The sequence below is a fragment of the Limanda limanda genome, chromosome 3 (genome assembly GCF_963576545.1).
Source record: "Limanda limanda chromosome 3, fLimLim1.1, whole genome shotgun sequence".
NCBI lineage: Eukaryota > Metazoa > Chordata > Actinopteri > Pleuronectiformes > Pleuronectidae > Limanda > Limanda limanda.
The window spans coordinates 5,715,447-5,728,254 of record NC_083638.1 but is presented as its reverse complement, the minus strand read 5'-3'; the positions used below and the strand labels follow the sequence as shown (position 1 = coordinate 5,728,254).

At 41.9% G+C, this 12,808-nt stretch overlaps 1 protein-coding gene across 1 annotated transcript in view; it reads right to left on the bottom strand.

Moving 5' to 3' along the window:
- Nucleotides 1-12,808, bottom strand: part of neo1a (neogenin 1a) — a 195,157-nt gene that overhangs the window by 83,274 nt on the left and 99,075 nt on the right. Inside the window, exons 3-4 of the mRNA XM_061068175.1 lie at nucleotides 8,443-8,718; nucleotides 6,168-6,318 (exon numbers count right to left, since the gene is read on the bottom strand). Of these exons, the coding sequence (XP_060924158.1) occupies nucleotides 6,168-6,318; nucleotides 8,443-8,718 (427 nt within the window). The remainder of the gene's footprint in view (nucleotides 1-6,167; nucleotides 6,319-8,442; nucleotides 8,719-12,808) is intronic.

Below are 12,808 nucleotides of genomic sequence, written 5' to 3'. Positions count from 1 at the left end.
AAGAACAAAAGATGACTGTCCTTCTCGTGAGCGTCTCGGGGAGGAAACCCGGAGCCCGGCCCGTCATCTCGCTGCCGCCCACCTGGGGGAGCCGGGTTCTCAGCGTGTTGACCGCGGCGGCTTCGAGTGTTAATATTCCGTTATCGCATTGCTGGGGTTTAATCAGAATGAAATGGCGAGCTCGGTGTCCTTGGTAATAAAGTCGCTGGGAGCCTGAATGGATCTGAGGCTGGGATCAGGACTCTGGTGAATACGTAAGAAGCCTGTGGTGGAATAAGCCTTCGTGTAATGGAGACGGCTTTATCCATCTGTCTGGGTGAGGAAACCTAAGCTGGGGTATTTCACACACTCCTCATTTTTATCATTTAATTAATGTGGTTTGAAAATATCAACATATAGATCTATTGGTGGGATCAGACTGTAAATGATTTACCCTTGCAATGGAACGGCAAAGAGCAAAGAATGTCAAAAAAAATCGAATTTAAATGAGGAACTTATAATTAATGTATGTTTTAATTCAAGTCACGTAAACAGCTTCCTCACAGATCTGTGACTCTTCACGTGCAGCCTCAGTTTCCTTCGTCTCTTCAGTCGACTTCACCTGATTCATTTTAAATCGGTTTCTATTGAACCTTGTTTTTTGTTTTTTTGATTGAATATTTATTTAAGCCTCGGAAAACACATTGAGGGATAAGACCCTCATTTACAATGGTGCCGAGGGTACAATAAAGAGTTGATACATTGAAGAGTCAATACATTAAATAAATAAGTTTTGTCCAACTGTTCCCACCTCAGCAAAGTGTCACAACTTTTTGTGTTATGTTTATTTTCACATTTCTGGCATTTCATCTCAGGTCTTCTTTGTTTTTTTTTATGTCCATATTGATAATGACAACAGCACCTGGGACGCCTCGCTGTGTCCTGACACAAACACTTCAGACTCCTGATGTCTTCTCTTTCCACAGCAAAGTGTTTGTGATGCCGAACCCACCAGGGGGCGTGCGGCAGAGCAGAAGAGGCCTTTTTGTCCTATTTCATGTCGGTGAGCTTGTAGCTATTTGCATATCATCTTCAGGAGGCGTCAGGAGCCTGGTACCGGATCAATCACACACCCACAGTGAGTCCTTGGTCCCGGCAGAGAGAAGATGAATGGCTCCAAGTCGTCTACACTCATTCATATAACTGGGTTTTTAATTTATTGTGGCGTCAGGTGGAAAAGTGAAGTCAAAGCTGCAACACCTTCCCAATCTCATGGACTCTAAACAAGACTACAAGGTAGAACTGATCATCACTATAGGACAAGATCACATGATTTTGTTAAACACACATCGACACCAGCGTCAAAAGCTCTTTCATATCGTTTTCTTATGTTCCCGACGTTTTCCTGCTGTATTCTCGGCTCACTCGGACATTCTCTGGAGTTTTTAACAACTCAGAGTGTCCGGAGAATCTGACCCGGACTTTGTGTTCTTACATTAAGCCTGTTCGGATAATTTTTAAGGAGATTATCCGAAGTTCAGTGCATGTCTGAAAGCATTTGGGGAGATTGGCAAAGTAGCTATAAAGAGAATATTCTATCTATATATTTAACCTGCCAACGACAGAGTTAGAAATCCAACTGAATTTCCACATTGGGATTTAGCCTTGTCTCCATCTGTCATCATACATATCAAAGAGTTTTACAGCCGCCTGTAAAGTCCTACATGGCGAGATGGGCAGGTGATACAGAGGAACAGCGCTGTCTGTCGTCTAAAGGTTACGAGGAGCATGCTAATGAGAATCCTCAAAGACTCGAGACAAGTCGTGGCAGTAAAACTTTATACGACACGTTCTCAAAAGACGTTTGAAGGACGGCGGCGTCCTGGAGAAGCTCAGAGGAGTCGGTCAAGCGGGAGGAAGGACAAGATCAATTCATGGTTTCAATGTCTAAGAGGTGTGACTTGTATCATCTGGTGTTAAGCAGTCGCACACACTTATCTTTCTTAATGTGTCTTCACGCTGCTCAGACGAGTGCAGCAAACAAAGGAACGCTTTCTCTTGATGTCATGAGGTCGTTATAATGTTTTCTGAACACGCGTGTGTGTTGAACGTGTCTACGCCGCAGTCTGATTGTAGCGTGAACAGAAGCGTGTGTGTCTGAGGGCGAGCAGAAAGCAGGAGTCCACCTTCACGGGAGGAGAATTAGCCAATAATCTGTATCTTTAGGAGTCTACCTAGGGTTGCAAAGGGGCGGAAAGATTCTGGTAAATTTCCGGAAACTTTCCAGAAACATTCCATGGGAAGTTTAGCTCGGGAATTAAAAAAAAGAAAAATATGCAAATTAAACGCTGAGCAATAAAAACATCATTCAAAACTCTATTTTAAAGATGTATGGAATGCAGCACACGCTGCACGTTGAGTTTCAACCCTCCACTGTGCATTCTTCCATCACATGCACAGATAACTCCCAGCATCCTTCACTCTACAGCAGGGCTATTGAGGCCTGCTGTAGAGTGCAGGACTAGTCAGGTAAGTTTAGATGATATTACTGGGGAAAATATATTAGCATGCTGATTGAGGATTGTTCATCTGTTCATCTAGCCTATTTCCATTCATTTATCCATCAATTGTAAAATATGTTTACAGACGATTCCAATTGTTTGGAACTATTTATATCTCTGGCATTGCATTAGTGTTTTTTTACAAACTTTTTTCTCATCTTATTCTACAGAACAATGCCACGTGCACTATCTCATGTGTGGAGACATTTCACCTCATCCAATGTAGAAGGAAAGGCTGTGTACATTTGCAAATACTGTGCAAAGACCTATGTTAAGAATGAAACAAAGATGCAGAAGCATATAGTCAAGTGCCCAAAGTTTCCTCAGGGCTCAAATCAGCCTATGACAAAACAAAATGTTTATATTTGTGTCTGTATATGACGAGGAAAATACAGTTAGTATAAATTACCCACAACATTTCCAGTTTAATCCCGTTAATTCCTGTTAATTCCCGTATATTCCTGTTTATTCCCATTAATTCCCGTATATTCCCATGGAAAGTTTCCAACTTTGAATATTCCCAGAATTTTGCAACCCTAAGTCTACCACAGCATGGCTTCACGTTGCACTCGTTTGGAATCACCTGCTTTCTCCGTCACTCAGGATGAAACCGTGGTTCTGTTACCGGGAACACAGACGGCGAGAGAGAGAGAGAGAGAAAACAAGAAGAAAGAACGAGTGGAAGCATCGTGACGATCCTCGCTGTCGGCGAGTCACCGCGGCTGAGACCGGTTCCTCTGACACATCCTCAGAAACTCTCATCTCGCGCCTGCAGCTGCGGTGTTGCCACATTGAAGGCCCTGCTAGCGCTGAGCACCACAAAGACCAATTAGACACTCTGTTCAGATTCCTCTCCCCCCCGCCCCCCCCCGCTTCCCAACCTCGCACTCCACAACGAACCCGTTCTATAATTGACAGCGACTCCTCCAACTCCTGTAAAGCCTGAGAGGGACAGGAGACTCTCAGAGAGAAAGTTCCGCTGCCATTCTTTCTAATTGTCGATGTCGTATTCAAATCAAACAAACGGCCTCGGTGAAGTGTTCGCCTCACAAGCCGTCCGGGGGGGGGGGGTCTACTTCAATATCTCAAAGACCTCCCAGGTTGTTGGGGAAGGGTGGGAAGCTTGCTAATTACAAACAGAGACACCTGAGGGGGGGGGGGGTCAGGTACGCACACCGGGTAGTGTTTTGTAATTAATACAAGGTAGATTAGTAAGTTCCATTTCACTCGGCTCCCCCTGGAGGTCGGAGTTAATCACGGACAATTCCATAGGTGTTACAGGCGTTTAACTTCAGATGTGCTGCTGCGCTCGGAGCGGGATGTCGGAGCGGCTAATGAGATTCAGGCTGGTAGCACACCGGAGCCGGGCGGTTACCAGCGTGATGACCTTACATTTCATTTCACTCAAGGCAGGAATCCCGAGATTGAGACGAACGAGCCCCATTTCAACTCTTCTTGCTCTTGACCCCCCCACATGCTGCAGAGGTATTATTCCACCGGAGCGATACACAGGGGTTAGGTAAACAAAGTGCTTCCTTAATTGGTGAGAATCAAACTTCCCGTGTCCGATGCAATTCTCCGCTGAGGGATTTGAGGCCGCGCTGCCCGAGCTAATGAGAGCCAGAGGAGTGAGAGCACGGCCGCTGTGACACTTTCTCCTGCCGCGCAATTTGTGAACTTCCCCCCGAGCTGGCAAACCTGCAAACCTGCGTCTCCCGGCTGAAGTGGCTCTGTTGGCACATCCAGGTTCTTTCTCACCCCCCCCAACCCCGGGGCTCTCTGGGTAGCGGTGGCAGAATAGCATTAACACCTCGGGGTGCAGGGGCCAGGACTAAGAGGTGAGCGTCTGGAGGCCAGAGGCAGCGGGTAAGAAAGGAGCAAACATTACGGATGGGTGTTGCTTTTCAGAAGCAAGGAATGTGTGGAAGCCAGCGGTGGAAGAGTGACTACTGGCAAATGTGATGGGAAAGGAGAGTTTTGAAAATAAATCTATAATAGCACAACTCTTCCGGCTTTCTGCAGGTTTCAACGAGTTAAATTGAAGACTTTTTAAGAGCACAATGAATGAAATTTAACACCAATCACAAGTAAGACATCGTAGTCTCAGAATTATTTACACTTCCCCACAAAACTACCAGACGCAGAGACGTTATGAACAATGTATCCAACCAAAACATCCCTTGTAAAAGGACATTTTGCAACAGTAGTAGCGTAAAATCAACATCAACAAATTGAAGTCCTATGCGAACATATTTAAGATCTAATAGTATGTGATATTTTAAAAGAATCAAGCCTTTTTCGATAGTAAATTATACATTTAAATCTCTCTTCTCTTATTTATCCCAATTTCCAATTGTTTGCTTTCAATTTTTCATTTTAAACTTGCTAAAGCTGCTTTACACAGGTTTACACAGAGAAGTTATGAACAATGCATCCGACAAAATCATCCCTCGTAAAAGGACATTTTGCAACAGTAGTAGCGTAAATTCAACCTCAACAAAGTAAAGTCCTATGTGTATAAAGTTCTCTATCTATCTATCTGTCTATCTATCTATCTATCTATGTGAACATATTTAAGATCTAATAGTATGTGATATTTTAAAAGAATCAAGACTTTTCCAATAGTACATTATACATTTAAATCTCTTATCTTATTTCATCTTATTTTATTAGATAGATGTGTTAGAGACACTACTTTTTTACTAATTCTGCTTTAATGCCATGTGATCTCCAAATGATTCCAATTTCCAATTATTTGCTTCCAATTTTTCAATTTTAACTTGTTAAAGCTGCTTTTTAAATAAGGTTTATCATGATGAAGTTACTACTTTATGGCCTAAATTCTGATTATTAATTTGTCGACTTTAAGATCATGAAAATCCGTAGCATTTAAGAAAATCTGTAGCGTAAAAACAGATGAAATCGTTATGAAACATGCAACACAGAGCACAGAGCAGTGGAAGAGTGACTACTGGCAAATGTGATGGGGAAAGGAGAGTTTTGAAAAGAAATCTATAATAGCACAACTGTCCGGCTCTCTGCAGGTTTCAACAAGTTTAATTTAAGGCTTTTTAAGAGCACAATGAATGAAATTTAACGTAAGACATCGTAGTCTAAGAATGATTTACACTTGGCCACAAAACTACAAGACACAGAGAAGTTATGAACAATGCATCCGACCAAAACATCATTTGTAAAAGGACATCTTGCAGCAGTAGTAGCGTAAAATCCATATCAACAAAGTTAGGTCCTATGCGAACTAGTTTAAGATCTAATAGTATGTGATATTTAGTACATTATACATTTAAATCTCTTATCTTATTTCATCTTATTTTATTAGATAGATGTGTTAGAGACAAACTAGTTTTTTACTATTTCTGCTCTAATGTTATGTGATCTCCAATATTGATCCCAATTTCCCATTGTTTGCTTTCTATTTTAAAATTTTAACTTGTTAAAGCTGCTTTATAAATAAGCAGCTTTTAATATTTTATGGCCTGAAATTCAGATTATTAATTTGTAGACTTTAAGATCATGAAAATCCGTAGCATTTAAGAAAATCTGTAGGGTAAAACAGATGAAATCGTTGCGATGCATTAACCACAGTGCTCCACTTCATGTCCGTACCTTTCCTGCAGCAGCTTGTCTCCGAGCATCCAGCGGACGCTGGGCGCAGGGAAGCCAGCGACCACGCAGGGCAGCAGCACGCCGTGGCCCACCGCCTTGATCACCGCCGCCGGCTGCACCAGGAACTCCGGCTTCCTCTCGTCTTCAGTTTCTTAGATGGGAGTAAAAAAAAACAAAGTGTGAGGGTTACGGCTGAGGTTAAGGTCGGGGAGAGTAAACGAAGCGGAGCAGCCAGTTCCAGGAGTCATCTGTCTTCAGAACTTCAAAAGGAAGTCACGTCCGAGGGGGGGGGGGCGCTCCTGACACCAAGAGCGAGAGAGCTCAGATGAGTAATGTCCACACTGACGTCTGGGACAGCTGAAGTCTCGGCTCTTTAGAGGTTCAACCAAATGTCGAGTCAAGTCCTGCGACTACCAGGGAGTGTGTGACCCATGAGTCCACACAGCAGAGGAACTGTAATAACTCCATAAAGCTGAACGCTGGATTCAAACTGGAGACAGATATGTATGAAATCGTTTTAATGAATTCATTACTCAGGGTCTCTTTCCAACGTTACTGCATTTCCAAGCTGATCTGTGGCGACTTCGAATAAATCCAACAACTAATTCCATTTACATTTGGTAGCATCCAAACAAACAAACAACATAAATAAATCTGTATCGCTCCAGCCTTTTGTCCCGACACACAAAGACACAAAGAGATAATCATCCCCACTGGGCTCGTTGGTCTGATTTATGGCCCCTAACATCTATTCTGAGGACTGAACTAAATATGAATTTAGATTTACTGCAGGAGATTATTCTTTTATAGCCAGGGACCACCATTCTGACTAGAAAGTAATCCGCGGCCCACTGATGTGCCCACGTGTGTGTGCGTGTGTGCATGTGGATAGAAGGAAGTTTTAACATTTGGTTTTCCATGTTGGTTTTATTTAAAACCCTCAAACAAATCTAGAAAAATCTGTTAAAAAACAACAAAAACGGTTGATTTTCAGTGCTTAAGAATTGAAAACAAAATTAAAATGCAGTTCGTAGTTGTACTGCATCTCAGAACCATATGTACATCAATGTATAACGTTCATGACTTAAATGTACAGACGTGTAGCTGACGTGTTGAGAGAAGGTTAAAGTAACGGTGATCAATAACAATCAACATAAACTGGGGCTACAACTGAAGAGGGAAGATGACAAAGTAATGCAGAATATGTCACAAATGATAATCATACAATATCACACAAACAATTGAGGCCTACTTAAGTTTAACCTCATGATCCCCAGAACCTTTATATTATTTAAGACATATTTTTCTTACTTTACATATTTTTCACGATATTCAAGAGTAATCTGGAAATGTGTTGAAATATCAAAGCGAATTTCACAGACCCCCTGCAATGCCGTCGCGGACCACCAGGGGGCCACGGACTCCGGTTGAAAACCCTTGGCCTAGAAGCTCAAATATTACTGAACTGTAATCAAGGACATAGAATCGCTAATAACTGAGTCCAACAAATCTGAACTTGTTGCAGTAAATATCCGTTTTTGGGCTTAAATTCCGACACTGACCTTTATTCTAAATCAGAGGTCTTCAACAGGGGGTCCGCGACCCCTAGGGGGTCCGTGGAGGTACTGCAGGGGGGTCGCGAAATTTTTGGTTGAGACAATTTTAAATTTTTTGAAAAAATGTTTTATTTATTTTCCAACCAATTTTTTTCCCACAAATTTAAATGTCTTAAAATACACATTAACATGCATCCAACATATTGTGAGGCTGATATGACCTTCTGCCTAACAAATGCCATCTGTCCAGGTTGTGTGCTACCCATCAAGGTCTGATATCTCACTAATGTGGGACTATTTGTGCCATCCACAGATGGCTTGAGGATTCACTGTCTCTTCTACACATATGTTTAATTAAAAAACATGAATCTGTGAATTATTGTAATAGCTCAGTGTTGTATGCAAGATGGATGTTTATAAAAGGCAGTGGCATGGACACCCTGTACCTTGCACATGTTTAAATTAAAAACATGAATATATGAAACTGTGTAATATTTGAATAGTTTAGTATTTAATGCACAATAACAGGGTAGCTATGTTTATACATGGCACTAGGCCCAATTCAATATAAGACAAAAAATTTTACACTATGTATAGTATGCGGTCCCTGCTTCATCTCTCCACCAGTTTGGGGGGGTCCTTGGCCTGAAAAACGTTGAAGACCCCTGTTCTAAATGATGAACTCCTTGTCTGACATAAACCTGGTTTTCTGGACTCACCTGGCAGAACCCGGAGCTGGGCCTCGTCGCTGGTCTTGGACGAGCCCACGTTCTCCACCTGGCAGCGGTAGAGTCCGGCGTCGGCCTCCGAGGCGTTGGTGATCACGAGGGCGCCGCTCGGCAGCAGGAGCAGCCGGGCGCTCAGCTCCAGCGGCAGGCGGTCTTTCTCCCAGCGAGTGAAGGGCACAAGATCGGAGTTGACCTCGCACGCCATCACCTGACTGTCCCCCAGACGCACCGTGGACGGCGCCGGCTGGCTGGCGAACCTGGGCATCCCTGAAAGACACAGACAAGAGGAGGGTGTAAAACGAAAAGCTCTCAATGTGCAGCGACCTGTAGAGAAGACACTGAGACTAAGTCCATTTCATACTCCTGCATCGAGGACAACTGATGCTATTTTAGAGGCAAAAACGAAATAGTATTTTAATTCAGTTCATTTTTTGTAGGTTTCCAGCTCCGTTGAGTGAAGGTAACGAATAAATATAAATTATTCATGATGATTATTTTTGAAAGCATCCTCACTTTACTGAACACAAACTGATCAAAGCAAACCCACTCAGGTCTGATTAAAAGTCAAGGATTTTGTGAATTCTTAATAAATAAAACTAGTTTTTTCATATTAGTTTACTGCTTTAGTGAAGATTATTAAGAGCCCGACAGGTGTTTGCTGATATAATTATATCAAGAAAATAATTGCACTTCCCGTGGAGTCGTTATTAAATTCCAAATATATAAATAACTACATTTCTGCATTGCTTATTCTGTAAAAAAAAAGTTGGGCGTGAAGGCATCAACAGATTTGATTTTGAGAATTTCTTTGACTTTGACTTTCAATTATAATAATGTTTAAGATTCGGATGTGAGAAAGAAACTGATAAATATAAATATCACAATACACATATGGATATTAGGTTGAATGTTTACAACCACCAATTGAAAGCAACATCTTAGAATCCATATTCAGAACAGATTCCCAGTGGAAGACCAAAAAAAAACACCCACAACCCCCGACCTCCTGCACACAAACAACCTGAAACACACACAGACACACAACTAACCGCACACGTCGGTGTATCACAATCACTCATCCTCGCTGGTGGATGTTAATTTGCTTCGCGGAGCAGGAGATACACAGCACTAATTAAAAAAAAGGACGAATCCACAGGCTGTTTGTGCGTCTGCCCCCCCGACTTTCATCTCCACGCAAAATAATTATTATTTCCTGTGTTTGAAGCCACTGATGTAAAAAACCCAACGCTAGGAAAAGATTCAAACCAACGAGCTTCAATCCCGGCAAAAAAAAAAGGTAGCATCGATAGATCGATCGATAGATCGATAGATCGATAGATCGATAGATCGATAGATAGATAGATAGATAGATAGATAGATAGATAGATAGATCGATAGATCGATAGATCGATAGATCGATAGATCGATAGATCGATAGATCGATAGATCGATAGATAGATAGATAGATAGATAGATAGATAGATAGATAGATAGATAGATAGATTACTTTATTCATCCCCGAAGGGAAATTAAGTCGTCATAGCAGCCGGTATATTTCAATAAAATAAAATACAATACAATAGAATAAAATAAAAAATATTGAGGTAGAAAGAATAAAAAACAGAAGCACAAGATAAAATAAAATAGGTAGATAAGGTGCAGTGGCAAGATGATGGTAATAGTACTGATGATATGATGGTAATGTTATTGTTAGACAGTATATAATAATAGTACAGTATATATAGTATAGTAATTATACCAATATAATTGCAGTATATAGTAATAATGGCAGCAACAGTATATATAATAATAATAGTAATAGTGATAATAATATATAATATAATAATAATTATAACATGTACACATGTATAAATATGTGTATATAGACTTATGTATACAAAGAATATACATATATATACATATATAGAATCTGTAAATGTTAGTGTCGGGGGTTTATTAGTGAGAAGGGAGGAGTTGTTTTTAAAAAGTCAGACGGTTACTCAATCCATCGTCAGTGAAAAAGAAAATCATGCTGTGTTATTGCCATGGAGGGCCTCTCGAGTTGCTGAGCTGATTGTGGTCGTCTCCTTGGTAATGTGTGTGTGTGTGTCTGTGTGTGTCTGTGTGTGTGTGTGAGAGAGAGAGAGAGAGAGAGAGCCTGAGCGCGGCAGAAATAAATGGATAACAAGATGTGTGACTAAGTTGAAAGAGGTCTCCTGGCTTTGTGGCTGAGCCTTTATCTGTTGCTGAATGCATCTTTGCCGCCTGTAGCCGTGCTCGCACATAGGAAGTGATGCCGAGGAGCCTCTGAGTGATTATTTGGCATCTCTGGCCGCTCTCCCGTCCAATCGGCTGCCAGGAGCGGCTCCAGGGTGAATCCCCCCCTTTAAGATAAGGGTCCCGGCAGCTCCTCACTCCGCTCCCCCCGGCCACAGCTTCTCTCTCAGTTCATCTCAGCAGCACAATGGTGCAGCTAAGACGCCGCTGCAGATATGACTGATTATCAAAGCTGCCAATCATCCGGTGTATAATGATGGGATGGTTAAAGAAAAGAAGCCTCAGCTGAATCATTTAGATTAGAGCGAGTGAAGCTCTGCACTGAATCAGAGACGTGTCGTGATTGGCAGGTGTGGAGCGCCGCGAGCAATCAGTCCGACCAACGTCCGAGGGGGATTCTGGGATGTTGATCAGGTTTTCAGGGAAAAATCAGCTCATCAAGATGAAGAAAAAAAGATTAAAACATGTATTTAATTGCTGGTTGTGCAGCTGTAGTCATGGGATGCAGTGGCAGTTGCATGTTGATGGTGTGTTACTGTCATAATTAAATCTCTGAATCTGAGTTTCAAATTCATTTACACAGAAAATTGAATATAGATGGTGAAAAATAATATAGATGGTTATTTATACAGATCACTTTGAATATCCAGATGATTTTAGTTAAGTTATGCTATTTCCATTTGATCCACAAAAGGCAGTAGAAGCGTTTGATGTCACTACAGTGAGTGAATAACTGTTAATTCTTTAGGTGTCTCTCAGCTTCGGTGAATTCGTCCTTTGAGTCCTTTTTATTTTGCTTGACTTATGGCTTGTGTGCTAAAGAGCGACACATTAATAAACTGTATTCTGTTCGCTTAGTGGCCGCTACACTGCGGCTGATGAATGATGTTGAATAAAAAGTCAAAACACAAACTGACTTTACACAAGATCCCCCTGAACAGTTCAGACCTCACATATCTTAAACATACAATATGTAACTTCAGCCACTAGGGGTTTCTACGTCAAAGAAACAGACCAAACTTGATGAAGTTGTGAAACAGCGTGGCATCATGGGAGTTGTTGTCTTCACTCAGGTGCAAATCATGTTTGTACGAGAAACCAATACAAACAGTGGATGGAATCAACCAGCAGACTAGCTAACTGGCTAACAGCGTGTTTCTCCTTCGTCCTATGTGGAATAACCAGCAAATATCTGAGTTTGAACATTGTCGGAAACATTTTGGATGCTGTAAGTCCACAGGTAAACAAAATATATTTTAACGAAGAATTGTTGCATATTATATCTTTAATAATCCCAACTAACACTTGCTGTACCTTCAGAGATCGAACCACTGACGGCTGATATCCACAACGTGCTCGAGACAAACTAAAGTCAGCGCCTGGCTTCAACTCAAACTGCTTTCCCCTCTACACCAGAACAGAAATCCTTGGTCCCGTGGAGCGATGACATTTCCAAAGATGAGGTTGAGGCCTGGAGTTAATGCGGCCCAGGGCCTGAAAGCTGGAGATCCACCCACAGCTTTGTTTAATGGCTTGAGACTTGACATTTGGCCCAGAGAGGACGACACAGGAGAGAAACCTGAACTGCATCTGCAGACAGGAGAGGAATTACACCTCCACCAAAACCGAGCCATTGCAGAGAGGACACTGAATATAGTCTCCTCACCACCTCGGATTCCAGACTCACACTACATCTATAGGACTTGGCTTTGGGTTGAAAAAGGCATTTTGGATCTAAATGATCCCGATCCTGTATCACCTGACCAATCACGAACACTGGAGACAACTATAAATGAAGGCATGTGTTTGTCAGTGTTTCAGAGGAATTGCTGGAATAATAGCTTGTCTCCTACACGTGTATTTGATTGTCTCTGGTAGCCTAGACTAATGCAGGTTGTTTTTTTATGAAGTGACGGATGAAAGCCGGTCAAAAAGACCCGATTGAGTGTCCGACATCTGCCCGTCCAGAATAGAACGCAGCCCCGGAGAATTCAAACTGAAACAGGGTCAGGAGCTTTTCAAGGCTTCTCTGTTATATAAGATGTTAAACTCCGAAGTAGTTTGGATGCCCGTAGTAAGA